Raw genomic sequence first — 16,783 nt, 5'->3', positions numbered from 1 at the left:
TTGGTTCAGCTTTCTTTATCCATGTCTGTTGAAGCTGCAGTGAAAATGTGTGGTCACTTGTAGCTTCCCCCCCCCCCCCCCCCCCCAGCAGCAAATGCTGACTGTCGGGGAATTCTGCTGGTGGTGATCAGGTGATGGGACAACTCCATTATTGGCGTAATTGTTTTCATTTTGCTTTCACAGGCAACTCTAACCAGATGTGTCAAGGTGAGAATTTCAGTCAAAATGTGTTGCTGAGAGACAAGATTATTAAAACTCCAATCAAACAGGGGGCTGAAGGCCTTGGACATTGCTTTTCTGACTTCTCTAATGTATTCGCCTCAGGTAAGGCAGAGATGTTTTTTTTATGACTTACTAGCAGAAGGACCCGGCTTCGCATGGGTATATTTCATCTATGTATTTCATTTAAGGTTTGTGTGTGTCGTTAAAAGGTATCCACTATAACAAAGTATAACAGTGACCTCTACAGTACCCCGCCCCTAGGGTGGCCAGAGGATCGGTTTTAGGCCAGACAGTCTGGCTTTCAGACTCTGTCCGGCGCAGGGCCTAGATGGACACCGGAATGTCCTTTTTGAACAGCTCACTCTCAGACAGCAGCACTGCTGTCTGAGCATGAGCTGCAGGGAGAAATGTTCCCTCCCTTCCAGCCCTGCAGCTGACAGAAGTTGAATTGTTGTGTTTTATTTTTTTATCCTTGTCGACTGTAGAGTGGGAGGGTTGTGGCTTAGCAGGACCAGGGGGTGGGTCTTTTAAGTCTGTCTTTTGAGGGTGGCCTGAATGGCCACCCTACCTGCCCCCTGAACAGTGACCTCCATAGCACTCCGCTCCCTTAACAGTGTCATCCACAGCACCCTGCCCCTTTAAAGCTGACCTGCAGCAGTGAAGAAAAATGGCTGGGTTGTTATGGAAACCTGGTGTAAAACTGTATGTGGAGATTAAGGGCCTGTGAGCTTCTATTCGCTGATAAGGGTCATGTGACCAGGCTTCTATTGGCTAATGCATTTCTTGGGGGATATCTCAGAAACGGTACGTCCTAAAGAGCTAAGACCCGGTCTAAAATCTTCCCGAACGCCTGATGTATCTGTGTAAAATTTTGTGATTGTAAATGCGACGGTGTGGATTCCTTTAGCGGACATATACACCTACTCTGCTTTATATATTGGATAGTAACCTTGCTTCATATAGTCTCTTGATATTGTAAACAAATTTAAAGTTTTTTACTTCTAGTTACGCTATATGGACAAGAGTATTTGGAGACACATTACACATACAGGAGCTTTAATTGCATCCCATTCAAAATCCATAGAGTTGGTCCCTCCCTTCTTTGTTTTTTTTGCGGCCCGTATGTGGAACCATTCACTTCAATGGGGCAGCAAAAAACGAATTACTCCAGTGTCCATATGGCTATTCTGCAAAAAAAAATAAAAAGCCTATTGTCTACATTACGGAAAAGCCGGCCATTCCACAATGTGGGAAGTACATGGCCAGTATCTCTTGCGACTTTCAAATTGCAGATCCGCTAAACAGGCACGGGTCAAGTGTGTGAGCCCTTAAAGACAGGGATCTGTGCGAGTCATTTAAGTTCTTCTACACCAACAATGCCTTTTATGGACTTTGCTGCTGTGAACTGTTGTACATTTATGCTGAAACAGAAAAAGGCGTTCCCCACAAAGTTGGAAGCATACAATTGTTCAAAATGTCTTGGTATGCTGATAAGTGTTAAGAGTTTTCTAACTGCTTAGAGCCAAGGTTCGCAGCGCCCATCTTACAGCACACTAACACAGCTAATGGTGCAATTAGCTGTTTCTGCTTGGAGCAATGCACAGAATAAAATTCTTCCCACATCTGTGTCCATACTTAAATCCATGAAACGGTGGTCAGTGATGTCTCAAGGATCCGTGCGTGGTCTGTTTTTGCTGTGTTTCAAGGACCCTGCAGCTGGAAAAATTTTCAATGCCTCTCTTGCTAATAATTTACAAAACAGTTAGCATCCGTGGTTTTCACAGACCCATAAACTGTAAAGGGTGTGATGTATCCTTAAACACAGACAAAGTTGAGCATGCTTCCATGCCCCCAAGGACCATGGTAAGAAAAAAAAAAAAAAAAAAACTTGTGTGAATACACTCATTAAATTAAATAAGGATGTGGCATGCCTAGGGTGTTTGGCACCTGGGCGGGTCCTTTCTCTGGCACCCCCCCCCCCTCCCCAAATACTTTAAAAAATTGTACCCCCCTCACAGTAGTATTGCCCTCATTGTACAACCTTCTCAGTAGTTTTGTACAGATGTGTGCTCCCTCCCAGTAGTTATGCCCACATTATGCCCTGTTTGCCCATTTCACAGTAATTCCCATTGTGCTCCCTTTATAGTAATGCCCACTGTGCCCCCTCTGAATTAAAAAAAAAAAAAAAAAACAAAAACGAAAAAACACAGTACCTACTCGCCTTGCCCCGTTCCTGAAGCTCAAGCCTCTTCCCTGCAGGCACAGATTGCTCTGCAGCACTGTATGAATGGAGCTTATGCAGATTTCCAAGCTGCAGGCTCCTCCTATACATGCCAGCAGCACGATCTCTGCCTGCAGGCTGAATGGTGGAGCAGGGTGATGTCTTCCTACCTCACCATTCAGAGCGCTGCCGGCCTGAAGGAGGGGAGGAGCACAGGGAGCTGAGTGGTGAGCGATAGGATCGCAGCTCTCTGCGCTCCAGCAATGGTCGCTTCCATCTGTATTGATGGAAGCTCTCATTGCTTCTGGCATCCCCTTGAGAGCTGCCACCCGTGGCGGATAACTCCCCCAGCATGCCACTGTGTGGAGCACACATGCGTGGACTTGTGAATGAGACTTTGGAGCAGGTCAGCTACCTGGCAGTCAATGACGGTGGCAGACCTGTGGAGAAGACCCCCCCCCCCCCCCCTCAGTGCTTCTGCCTTCTCCAAATAGGTTAGCGCTATGCAGTTGGAACCAGGTGATCACTGTGTTTTGGGGGCAAATACAAGAAAGGAGAGTGCAAAAAATTCTGTATTTTAACCCCTTAAGGACTTGGCCATTTTTTGCAAATCTGACCAGTGTCCCTTTAAGTGCTGATAACTTTAAAACGCTTTGACTTATCCAGGCCATTCTGAGATTGTTCTTTCGTCACATATTGTACTTCATGACACTGGTAAAATGAAGTTAAAAAAATAAATACATTTTTATTTATAAAAAAATACCAAATTTACCCAAAATTTGTAAAAAAATTGCAAGTTTCAATTTCTCTACTTCTATAATACATAGTAATACCTACAAAAATAGTTATTACTTTACATTCCCCATGTCTACTTCATGTTTGGATAATTTTGGGAATGATATTTTATTTTTGGGGGATGTTACAAGGCTTAGAATTTAGAAGCAAATCTTGAAATTTTTCAGAAATTTTCAAAAACCTAATTTTTAGGGACCAGTTCAGGTCTGAAGTCACTTTGCGAGGCTTACATAATAGAAACCACCCAAAAATTACCCCATGTTAGAAACTACACCCCTCAAGGTATTCAAAACTGATTTTACAAACTTTGTTAACCCTTTAGGTGTTCCTCAAGAATTAATGGAAAATAGAGATACAATTTTAAAATTTCACTTTTTTGGCAGATTTTCTATTTTAATAATTTTCTTTCCAGTTACAAAACAAGGGCTAACAGCCAAACAAAACTCTATGGCCCTGATTCTGTAGTTTACAGAAACACCCCATATGTGGTCGTAAACAGCTGTACGGGCACACGGCAGGGCGCAGAAGGAAAGGAATGCCATACAGTTTTTGGAAGGCAGATTTTGCTAGACAGTTTTTTTTTTTTGTTTTTTTTTTACACCATGTCCCATTTGAAGCCCCCCTGATGCACCCCTAGTGTAGAAACTCCAAAAAAGTGGCCCCATTTTAGAAACTACGGTATAGGGTGGCAGTATTGTTGGTACTAGTTTAGGGTACATATGATTTTTGGTTGCTCTATTACACTTTTTGTGAGGCAAGATAACAAGAAATAGCTGTTTTTTATTTTTTGAATGTTGTAAATAACATCTGACAGGTTAGATCATGTGATATTTTTATAGACCAGGTTGTCACGGATGCGGCGATACCTAATATGTATACTTTTTTTTTATTTATGTAAGTTTTACACAAACTGCTTTTTTCAAACAAAAAATGATGTTTTACTGTCTCCATATACTGAGCCATTTTTTTTTTTTTTGGGCGATTGTCTCAGGTAGGGGCTCATTTTTTGCGGAATGAGGTGACTGTTAGATTGGTACTATCTTGGTGGGCAAACTCCTTTTTGATCGCTTGCTGTTGTACTTTTTGTGATTTTTGTAAGGTGTCAAATGGTTTATTTAGCACAGTTTTTTTTATTTTTTACGGTGTTTATCTGAGGGGTTAGGTCATGTGATATGTTTATAGAGCCGGTCGATACGGACACGACTATGCCTAATATGTATACTTTATTTTTATTTTTTTACTTTATTTGGGGAAAATGACGTTTGTTTATTTTTACTTGAAACTTTTAATTTATTTTTTTGGGGAAAACTTTATTTTTTTTTTTTTTCACTTTATTTTTTCTCCCACTTTGGGACTTGACCTTTTGGGGGTCTAATCCTTTACAATGCATTCCAATACTTCTGTATTGGAATGCATTGGCTGTATGAGTAACTCATACAGCTTCCGGCCTGTGAGATCCAGGTGGCTGGATCTCACAGGCTCGTCACCGGAAGGCAGCGCGATGCCTTCCTTAGACATCATGCTGCCTTCCATGCCATCGGGTCCCCTCTACAGCTGCATGGGGACCCGACAGCACCGCCGCAACCGCAGGTCTGAATTGACCCCCGGCGTTGTGACAGGATGCCCGCTGAATGATATCAGCAGGCATCCTGTTCCTATTAACCCCTGCCGTGCCGCAATGTCTGTTTAAAGTTGGGATGTACCGGTACGCCCCTAAGTACCTAGGGGTTAAAGACCTCTGACACATATGGCAAAAATATAATTGAAAAGGAAAAAAATAATCATATTCTGAGCGGACACCGAACGGACCCAATTATAGTCCATGGGGTCTTTTAGGCTCCGTCACACCCAGTTATCTGCAGATATGAAAGGAGCCTAAGGCCTCTTTCACACGGGCGTTGCGGGAAAATGTGCGGGTGCGTTGCGGGAACACCCGTGATTTTTCCGCGCGAGTGCAAAACATTGTAATGCGTTTTGCACTCGCGTGAGAAAAATCGTGCATGTTTGGTACCCAAACCTGAACTTCTTCACAGAAGTTCGGGCTTTGGTTAGGTGTTGTGTAGATGTTATTATTTTCCCTTATAACATGGTTATAAGGTAAAATAATAGCATTCTGAAAACAGACTGCATAGTAGGTGATCAATTGAGGGGGGAAAAAATTAACTCCTTCTCCTCTTGTTCGCGTAGTTCCCGGTCTCCTTTACTTTAATGATGAGCTGTGGGCTAAAGGACCTTTGGTGACGTCAGATCACATGCTCCATCACCCTGGTGATGGACCATGTGATTGGAGCATGTGATCTGACGTCACCACAGGTCCTAGCCGGTAGTTCATCTTTTAAGAAGTAAAGAGGAGACCGGGAACTACGCGAACAAGAGGAGAAGGTGAGTTAATTTTATTTCCCCCTCAATTGATCACCTACTATGCAGTCTGTTTTCAGAACGCTATTATTTTCCCTTATAACCATGTTATAAGGGAAAATAATACAGTGAATAGACTGTCACCTAGCAACCATGCGTGAAAATCGCACCGCATCCGCACTTGCTTGCGGATGCTTGCGATTTTCACGCAACCCCATTCACTTCTATGGGGCCTGCGTTGCGTGAAAAACGCAGAATATAGAGCATGCTGCGATTTTCACGCAATGCATAAGTGATGCGTGAAAATCACCGCTCATCTGAACAGCCCCATAGAAATGAATGGGTCGGTATTCAGTGCGGGTGCAATGCGTTCACCTCACGCATCGCATCCGCGCGGAATACTCGCCCGTGTGAAAGGGGCCTAAGGACTTTTCAGGCCTGGTCATTGAAGGATTAACCAGTGAACGCTTTTCCCACTTGTAAGGGAAAGTGCTTAATGGTTACTAAGCTGGGTAGGCAGGCGATGGTAATTACCAGAGAGCACCGTCTTCTGCAGTGATGGAAAGCGTTACTTCAAATTCTGCCTCCTATTAATAAATTGTCGCCACTTACCAGTAAAACTATTTTTTTTAAGTTCCTGCAACATAGCCCCTTAAATAGATTTATACTTTCCTGCTCCACGCTGCCTATATTTCCATCTTCCTGTCCTTTTGCTGATTACATCCAGATGGCTATGGGCATGGTCATGTGCACCTCTCCAGCAATTGACTGGCTTTATTGGTGACATGCTGCTTTTGGCCACATCACTGCTGAAGCCAGTCATTGGCTGGAGCGGTCCTTGTGACCAGGCCCATAGCCAGCCGGATGTTAACTGCTGCTCCAGGACGTGAAGATGGAGGCTTCACGGAGGTAAGTATGTGTCTTCGATTTCAGCGGCCATGTTGCTGGAACCTGTTTAATCACTCTTGGAAAATCTCTTTACGCCCATATTACACTGCACGATACTAATCCAATTACAAGTGTCCATGGGAGCTCTTATTCATGATAACTGGCCTATGTAATCGTGGTGCTGATTAAACAAGCAATCACTCGTTTGTCGACTGACTTGCATATTTTATCAGGATGAAAATGGTACGATAATGGACTCGGCATATCTCCCTGTGTAATCACGGATGTGCTACCGATGATAGAACTGTGGTAGTGATCATTTCTACTCATTCACTTTGCATCGGCCTGTGTATTGGCAGCACTTCCATTGCTCATTTGTGTATTTTATTTTTTCCAAACGCCTCCACATCAGCACGGATTTACAGGAGGGTTACTCTGCCTCCCCCCAGGGACAGGAAACAACGTGGAGATCTTTAAATAGCCTCCTCCCCTTACCTGGTCCAGTTGTTTCCTCTGGGATGTGCGGATGTTCTTTCTTGGCGCCCGGCTGAAGATCATAGTTCCTCTTGTGCTGTGTGGAGAACAGGGCCGTGGGGTTCACGGTGCAGCCCTTCCTTGTTCTCTGGCATAAGTCCTCTGGTGGAGGCAGCCCCGGGCAACGTTCGTGCGAATTATCGCGAGAGGATGGGCAGGTCACATGATTGCAGACTATCTCAGGAACGCTGGTGCCAGCATACTTCCTCTAGGCAACGAGCATTTTTTTTTTTCCAGCGTCTTGCTGAACAGCAGGTGCAGTGGATCATGTCTACTCCAAGGGATTCAGACAGTGTCCGGAGTTCTGCAGACCCGACCAAAGCCCTCAGCCTTGTAAGCTCTCCTGCCCTGGAAGAGTTCTAAATGACTATTGTAACAGATATGTTTCACTTCAGGTGACTAAAATTATTTTTTTCACCATGGTGAGGGGATACCCATTTCCTTTTATGACCTAAGGCCACTTCCTTCTGACCATTTTCTTATTTCAGGGATACGCAAAAGTCAGCTGAATCTTCTCAGCGTATTAAAGTGTTCAATTTGCAAAAATAGACTGCCTTCCGGTCAAAAAAAAAACCCTCTGTGTGAAGTGTTTGGAAAGAATTGTATCAGAAGAATCTCCTTCCTCTCTGGATAATATCAGAAACCTTATTAAAGAGGAAGTGTGCAGCGCTGTGGACTCTAAACTGGCGTCCACATCTCTAAAACCATCCAGGAGTAAGGTTTTAATGAAGGGGCGTCCAACTCTGATTCTTCTGACGATGAGTCTGGTCGTCCCCTTTGTTCCATTGAAGAGACAGATTCTCTTTTGAAAACCATAAGGGCGACTTTAAATCTGGAAGACTCTAAACCAAAATCTGTACAGGACCTTATGTTTAGAGGTTGGGGGGGGGGGAGTTTTTCCCTCTCCATTCTAATATTATCAAACTTTATTAATAAAGAATGGTCGGACCCAGAAAAGAAGCCTGGGGTCTCTAAAAATTTTAAGAGCAAGTATCCGTTTTCAGAGGGTACCACCCTTTGAGATAAATGCCCTAAAGTAGATGCTCCGGTAGCCAAAAAATATAAAAAACTGCTTTCCCTTTTGAGGACATAGGTCTTCTAAACAAAAAAAGTGAACTTCTTTTAAAAAGATCCCCGGAAGTTTCTATGGCCATTTTAAGACCAAGTGTAGCAGCCACTTGTACTGCCAGGTCAGTGTCCATTTGGATTAACCAGATGGAGGAGCATTTAGTGGCAGGTACTCCAAGGGAGGATATTATTGCCTCCTTACCTATGTTTAAACAGGCGGCGAAGTTTCTGGCGGAAGCCTCCATAGATACCGTAAAACTGGCGGCCATATCTGCAGCCCTCTCTAATGCCACTAGAAGAGCGGTGTGGCTGAGGTCATGGTCAGGGGATTCTGCTTCAAAAAAGAAGTTTTATGTGGTATCCCCTGTAAGGGAGACAGAGTATTTGGGTCTGTACTCTGATATACTTGAGAAAGCCACAAATAGGGAAAAAAAGGTTTTCCGACCAAACCCAAATTTTTTCGTCAAAGACGGAATTTTGGCTCCTCCACAAGATGGCAGACTGGTAGAGGTTTTCTCTTTAGCCCAGCAAATCCCTCCCAAAAACCTAGCAGTCAATGATGCCAGAAGTGCAGTGGAAGGAAGGCTTTTTTTCCTCCTGGGAAAAGATCTCCAGATCCCCTTTGTATTAGACGTAATATCGTCAGGTCTAAGAATAGAATTTTTCCTCCCCTCCTCAATGTGTTTTTTTTTTTTGCATTACCAAAGAACTAAAAAAAAGACCAGTCAGTGCTCATAAATTAATTGGTGATATTACTTCAGAAAAAGGCCATAGTTCCTGTTCCACCTGGAGAAGTAGACAGGCTTTTATTCCCAAATCTTTTTAGTAAAAAAAACAAAACCAAATGGCTCTCACAGAACAATTATAAATTTAAAGGACTTAAATCGCCAGGTTCTGTACAAATATTTCAAGATGGAAACTATTAAATCTACAATAAATCTTCTTGGGAAAGACATTTTATATGGCAGCCTTGGACCCTGCCGATGCCTATTATCAAATTCCTAGGTGCAGCAGTCACCACAAATATCTGAGATTTGCGGTTCAGTCGGGGGGTATTTTTTATTTTTTTCACTTTCAATTCCAGGTCCTTCCCTTTGGCCTAACATTGGCCCCCAGAGTCTTTTCAAAAGTAATTTCAGAGGTAGTAGCAAGCCTACATAAGAAGGGGATACTTGTTATCCCTTATCTGGACGATTTCCTCATTGTTGCAAAATCGAAAGAAAATTTAGAGTATCACTTGAACATAGTACAGCAGGATCTGAAAGACCTAGGCTGGATTATAAATTTAGAACAATCAGATCTTCATCCCGAAAAAAAGTTTTTTTTCTTGGAATGTTAGACTCGCATCTTATGATTTGAAGACTTTCCTCTCTGTAGAAAAATTGGCAAAAATCAATTCTGGCAGTAAGATGGGCACAAACACACTCTCTCTGCTGCTACAGACGTTCATGTTAAATTGGGACAAGACCATGTTCTCATTAGAAAAGAAAGGTGAGTCACTCAACATGTAAAAGACTCTTTCTTTTTAATATTGTGGCTAGACAGAAGAAACCTATGCGATGTAGTGTCGTGGTGACAGCCCCGATAACAATAACAGACGCCAGCAGATCCGGTTGGGGGGGGGGGGGGGGGGGGCTTCAGATGTGTCCGTAGTACAGGGAACATGGTGTCAAGATCTAAGACTATCCTCAAATCTAAGGAAGTTCTCAGCAGTGTGGAAAGCCCTAAAAGCTCTTCAGTTAGGATTTTTATCTTTTCCTTTATTTCGATCAGACAACATCACTACAGTCACCTACCTGAACAAACAGGGAGGTACAAAGAGTGCGTCCCTGGCAAAAGTATCAAGGAAATTTTTTATTTTATTTTATTTATTTATTTTTTTTCTGGCCTATAGAGGGATTCAGTCAATTACGGCGGTTCATATAAGGGGGAAAGAAGAACAGGATCGCAGATTTTCTAAGCGGGGACACTTTGAAAGAAGGAGAATAGTGCTTAAATCCACAAATATTCCTTCAGATAACAAAGTGGTCGATTCCACACCTAGACCTGTTTGTGACTCGGCAGAACAGACAGATGGAGAAATTTTGTTCCCTATCCTACAAAGACTAACCTTTGTTCGTGGAGGCACTCTCCCATCCTTGGCCGACCGAGATCTTGTATGCGTTTCCCCATATACCCAGGATTCTATCAAAAGTATTACAAGAAAAGTCCAAACTAATTCTAGTGGCTCCATATTGGCCAAGAAGATCTTCGTTCCCCTTACTATTGAACATGTCAGCAGGGGATTGTTGGATCCTGACTCCTTTCCCAGACCACCTCCATCAGGGTCCAGTCTTCCACCCCAGGTCGGCACAACTACGTCGGGCAGCTTGGAACCTGAACGGGAAATGTTAAGGTAAGGCTACTTTCACATTTGCGGCAGGGCGGATCCGACAGGCTGTTCACCCTGTCTGATCCGTCCTTCCGCTATTTCGCCAGACAGCCGTTCTGTCCCCATTGATTATAATGGGGACTGGGGCGGAGCTCCGGCGCAGCATGGCAGTGCACGGTGAAACTGCCATACTGCGCCAGAGCTCCACCCCATCCCCATTATAGTCAATGGGGACGGAGTGGCAGCATGGCGAAATAGCGGAAGGACTGATCTGTCGTGCCGCAAGTGTGAAAGTACCCTAAAAAGGGCTTTCAGAGGCGGTAATTTCTACTAGATTATGTAATCGTAAACCTATTACATCAAAAATTTACCATAGTCTGGGAAGCATTTTTAAAATTCTCAAGATAGTGTAAAGTCTTCTGTCGGCTTTGATGTATCTATCATTCTAGATTTTCTACAAGCAGGCATAAATAAAGGTTTGAGTCGGTACCATAAAAGTCCAGATCTCAGCCCTAAGTGCCTTTCTCGATACAAAGTTGGCAGAGTTAGATCTTGTTAAAAGATTTATAAAAGGGGAAAGGAGGAAGGAACCTATAGTTAGGTCTACAGTCCCTCCTTGGGACCTAAATTTAGTTTTGTCTGTTTTTAACTGATTCCCCATTTGAGCTATTATCTGAAATCCCTTTAAGATTACTGTCATTTTAAAACAGTCTTCCTTGTTGCTATTACTACAGCTAGAAGAGTGGGTGAAATACAGGCTTTTTCATGTAGACCTCCCTATCTAACTGTTAGAGATGATAGGATAGTGCTGAAACATTCTCACTTTTACCTAAGGTGGTCTCAAAGTTTCACTGTCTGCAAGAAGTTTTGTTGCCATCATTCGGTTCTCCAACAGGTTGTCCGGAGGAGCGGCCTTTTTATAATGTGGACGTTCGCAGATGTGTTAGGTTGCCTGAAAGCAACAGAAACCTTCAGGAAGACAGACACTCTTCATTCGGTTTGCTGGACCAAATAGAGGGCAGACTGCAAGCAAAACAACCATCGGAAGATGGATCAGATCAGCAATCCTGTTTTGCTACAACTTTAAGAATTGTAATTTCTCCAAAGGGACTAAAAGCTCATTCAACCTGATCAGTTGCGGCTTCATGGGCGGAGTCAGATGTCTCGCTGGAACAAATATGCCAGGCAGGCACCTGGTCTTCACCTTCCACTTTTTTGACATTATCAGTTAGATGTGTTTTAAAAAATAAGGACTTAACATTCTGCGTGAAAATGATATCTGCAGTGGTCCCACCCTAGTTTAATTAATTTCTCTTATTCCTCCTGTGAATCCATGCCGCTGTGGAGGCGTTTGGAAAGATTAAAATTACTTACCGATAATTGTTTTTTCCTCTAGCCTCCACAGCGGCACGGGATATTTCCCCCCCCCCCCCCCCCCACACATTTATGTGATAATCTGATGCCATATGCAGGTATTTTTGTTATTTGAAAAATAGCTAAATAACATTTATGTTGCATCCATTTCAGAGTTTCTTGGTTATTTACTGGAGCAGGTAAGGCGAGGGGGCTATTTAAAGGAGTTGTCCGGGTTCAGAGCTGAACCCCCCCCCGACATACCTCCATTTTCACCCCTGCATCCCCCCTGACTTATGCATCGGAGGAGTTGATGCTCTCCTTTGCCCTGCGCGATTTAATGAAATGCTACGATGCTAGCCTCAGGGGGGGCTGCCTGGGTGAAAATAAGGGTATGTCAGGGTTCAGCTCTGGACCCGGACAACTCCTTTAAAGATCTCCACGTTGTTTCCTGTCCCTGGGGGAGGTGGGGTAACCCTCCTGTCAATCCGTGCAGCTGTGGAGGCTAGAGGAAAAACAAATTACCGGTAAGTAATTGTAATCTTCTCAGCAATGTGGGCACATGAGCATGTGACCAACAGATGCCTTCAGCGGCCGTGCACGCGTGCAACAGGTCAGCCAGTTTCAGAGGTGCAAATCTGCTGACAGGAGCCCTTTTTAATAAACATCTGTAACATCCCAGAGTTATGTTACAAAACTTTTACCCTGCTACAACCTGTTAAGGGCATTAACATTGTCATCCTGTGTAATTTTCCATCACATTCTCTCAAATATGCATTTTAAGCCTTGTACATGTTTGTTGCTGTAATTTCCATGTTCACCAGCAGGTGGCAGCAATGTGTTCAACAGGGACTTAGCTACAGTTTAGTGTTTCTAGGCTGGAATGGTACATTCCAGTTTAGCTCCCCCCTCTGAGGAGGTGTGGAATGTTCCTACATCCTGCCTCATGGGTGGAGAAGGAAGTTGGTGTTAGTGTGCAGCCACCCCGGTTAGGGGAAGGCTGTGCTTGTAGGAGCTCCCAGTTCTAGGGATCCAAGCCAGTATCTTGTCTCTGCTGAGACAAAAGATAATCATTCCCAGCCTGAGCCTTTCAGCCTCAGCTGGTAGAAGCAAGCAGCCACCTCCAGTATTCCAGGAAGAAGCATACCCTGTGAGCCAACTGAGTACCGTCCAGAGGCCAGGAGAAGCCAAATTCCTCCTTAGCTAGTCAGTCCTTAAGATAGCAGAAGACAGTGCAGAAGATAAAAATTCCTGCCATTTTACAGAGCCACAAGCAGAAGACTTATCCTGCAAAGAGCTCCAGGCACATGATGGAGCAGAGAATAGATTCCTGCCATACATTGCCAATACCAGCTGGGACTTCAGACTAATGCTGTATCTCGCATGGATAAAAAGCTGCATATAGTAAAGACAAGTTTAAACTATATTCCAAGGCTGGATCTCAATTATTGCTGCAAATCCCTCAATTACTCCTACTAGCAACACACATTTTATTGCAAGTTAGCCAGGATCCAGGAGTCCAATCGTACCAAGGTAGGAGACACTGTTGACACTATTGCCATTACCACACAGACATTATACCACTCTGGCATTCCTAACCTGGATCGTGTGTTACAACACCTAAAAGGGCCCTGTGACTGTACCCTGCGCACGCTGCAATTGGCATCACAAACAAAAACTATAGATTATTATAACCATATCCTGACCCACTGCATAATTTGGCGTCTGTGTAACAGTACCACGGTCCGGCTCATTGCACATTGCAGCTCTGCTCTAACTTTACATGTTCTGCCATGTCATGGCTGAGTTGCTGTGGTACCTAAATCTTCTACTTTGCCATATTACCACTCATAGTTCATGGCGGAATATCTAGGAGAGGAAGAAGTTTCATGAACTGACTTGATGCCATTCTAATACTTTTCAATGTTGGATTTCAGAGAGCTCTTTAGAATTATCTCTAACACCCACGAGTTGTGTTACTACACGCCTCTACCCTGCTACTATCTGTTAAGAGCCTGTATATTGTCATCAGATGTGATTTTGCTTATGTTCTCCACAAATGTGCATAAACCTATGTTAATGTAATTGTTCAAGTCATTTTCCTGGTATACCAGCAGGTGGCAGCAGTGGCGTCTCTAGCTTTCAAATTTTTTGGGGGGGGGGGACACTGGGGGCCAGGGCAAAAGTAGGGGGGGCAGCTATAACAACGATACATTTACACAAGTACGCTTAGAAATGCTGCGATACTTTACCCAATACCTAAAACCGCAACAGGGAAGAAAAGTCCTGCTGTCTGTGGTTTAAAAAATAAATTAAATCACTCAGATTTCAACATGTCCTAGCTGCCTGTGGATGACACTTTTATAGGGAGGGGGATCTGTGGATGACACTGCTATGGGGGGGATCTGTGGATGCCACATACCGTATATATAGCATCCTATGCTATATGTGTCATCCACAGATCCACCCCATGACAGTGTCATCCCCATTTCCCTCTCCATAACAGTGTCCTGCACAGATCTCCCTCCCCGCCTTTCACAGGAGTGTACATTTGACATTTCTAAACTGTGGCGGATCCAGAGCCTGGTCTCGAGAGGGGCACTTCCAGATTATTTTCTGTCCGCCGCCACAGAACAAGGGTGCTTATAGAACAGACTACACAGTGTAGCAGTATACTGTACATTGTGTGGCACAGTGTAGTGGTATACTGTACATTGTGTGGCACAGTGTAGTGGTATACTGTACATTGTGTGGCACAGTGTAGTGGTATACTGTACATTGTGTGGCACAGTGTAGGCTATATGTGTATAACATAAACATATTTCACATGAAAACTTACAATTGCTTGGGGATCTCTGACACCACTTCAACACTTGGCTGGTGGGCTCGGCGGAGCTGATGTGCTTTATCCTAATGAGAGAGATTTCATAATAAGGATTTGGAGAAGGGGCAGAGGGGTCACAGAGCAGGGAGAGGTTGGTGCTGCTACTAGGGGGTCATACCATGGGGGAGTAATAAAGCCCACCATAATGCCCCCCCCAGTAGAAATAATTCTCCTTTTAATGTGACAATGCAAAAAATGCCCCCCCCTTATTGTGCCAGTCCAAAAAAAATATAAAGTTATACTTGCCTATAAAAAATATAAGTTATACTTACCTCCATGTCAGCGATGCGATGCAGGCCTCTTCCGGCCTGTGTCCTGCGCTGTATGGCTCAGGCGGCGCGATGACGTCATCGTGCCGCCTGCGCCGGTCTCTGATAGGCTGCCGGCCTAGTGCCTGCAGCCGATCAGAGAAAGGGACACACCTCTCCCTCCCCTGCACTGCCGCAGCACAGGCAGATTACTATGGAGATGAGCGCAATGGAAGCGCTCATCTCCCTGTACCCGACTGCGGCAGTGAGGTGGCTCACTTGGGGGGGGGCATTTTAGTTGGGGGGGCACAGCGTGATGTAGGGGGGGCTGTGGCCCCCTCCCTAGCGACGCCACTGGGTGGCAGCATCATTTGTAGAGCTGGTTTTAATGTTATGGCAGTACAGAGTGGAACAATCTGGTTTTATTCTGCCCCCCTACTGAAGAGAGGTGGACTATTCCGTCTTCCTGCAGCAAGAGAGGGGAAAAAACTGTTAGCTCCAGATTTAGTTACCCCCTGCATAAGGAAGACAGCAATGACTTTGTTTAGTCTGAACCTTAGTCATATTCCCAGTCTGAGCACCTTCAGCCTCAGCTGGATGAAGAAGCAGAAAACTAACTACAACCTCCAGAGTTACAGGAAGAAGGCATCCCCTGAGAAATCATCTGTGAGTTAAAGGGGTTATCCCATCTTAGACAATGGGGGCATATCACTAGGATATGCCCCCATTGTCTGATAGGTACGGGTCCCACCTCTGGGACCCGCACCTACAAGGAGAACTGAGCCGGGGAGAGTTGTGGCTGGAGGACCCCGGGTTTCCCGGGGTCCGTCCACCACCAGGCGCAGCTCCCCGCCTCTCCTATTGAAGTGAATGGGAGCGCACCGCGCATGCACGGCCACTGCTCCCATTCATTTCTATGGGGCCGACGAAAATGGCAGGGCAGCGCTCGGCTATTTTCGGTGGCTCTATAGAAATGAATGGAGGGCGGCTGCGCATGCGCAGTGCGCCCTCCTGAACTTTCTCCACTCCGTTCTCCTTGTAGGTGCAGGTCCCAGAGGTGGGACCTGCACCTATCAGACAATGGGGGCATATCCTAGCGTTATGCACCCATTGTCTAAGATGGGATAACCCCTTAAAGTCTAGAGACCTAGGAGAAGCCATTCCTCCTCGGCTAGTCTGTCCCCATACAGCAGAAGTTACAGAAAAGTGCAGAAGATTAATTCCTGTCACAATTACAGAGCTACCAAGCAGACGACTTATCCTGCAAGTTCCAAATTTAAAGCAGAAGTACTTATTCCTGCCAAAACCTGCTGGGACCAGAGACCAAAGCTGTATACTGCTTGGATACAAGTTTTATCTTCAGTAAAGAAACACTTGAACTTCATCTAAAGGTCTGGACATCATTTCGGCTGCAAAATCCCTCTATTACTCCTATCACTACACTCAAATTTATTGCAAGTGAGCCAGGAGTCCAGCCGTACCCAGGTAGGAGACACCGTGACACAATTATCACTACCCTACAGAGACATTATAAACCATTACACCACTCTGGCATTCCTAATCTGGGACGTGCGTTATAACACCTTGGAAGGGCCCTGCGCACGCTGCAATTGGCGTCATGACAAAAACACTAACCACCCGTACCTGGCCACTGCATCTCTACCTTCATAAATGCATATTTAACCATTTTTCTCCATGTTTTGTGCTTGAATTTTGACTGAAGGTCTGAATACCCTCTATTTGTGTGCTACATAGATGTGTGATTCGCTTTGTACCATAAAGAATTATGTGAATTACTTTAAGAAAAGAACCATAATTCTAGTCAAGCTCAGGGTCATAAC

General features: G+C 44.5%; 1 protein-coding gene across 1 annotated transcript in view; it reads left to right on the top strand.

Moving 5' to 3' along the window:
- The window catches only part of LOC121001666 (glutamate decarboxylase 1-like), a 233,528-nt gene that overhangs the window by 19,049 nt on the left and 197,696 nt on the right, over positions 1-16,783 (top strand). Inside the window, exon 2 of the mRNA XM_040432840.1 lies at positions 184-324. Within this exon, the coding sequence (XP_040288774.1) occupies positions 184-324 (141 nt within the window). The remainder of the gene's footprint in view (positions 1-183; positions 325-16,783) is intronic.

This window comes from Bufo bufo, chromosome 5, assembly GCF_905171765.1.
Source record: "Bufo bufo chromosome 5, aBufBuf1.1, whole genome shotgun sequence".
In the NCBI taxonomy this organism is placed as follows: Eukaryota; Metazoa; Chordata; class Amphibia; order Anura; family Bufonidae; genus Bufo; species Bufo bufo.
Note: the sequence above shows the minus strand (reverse complement) of the source record. Positions and strands in the feature narration are given on the sequence as shown.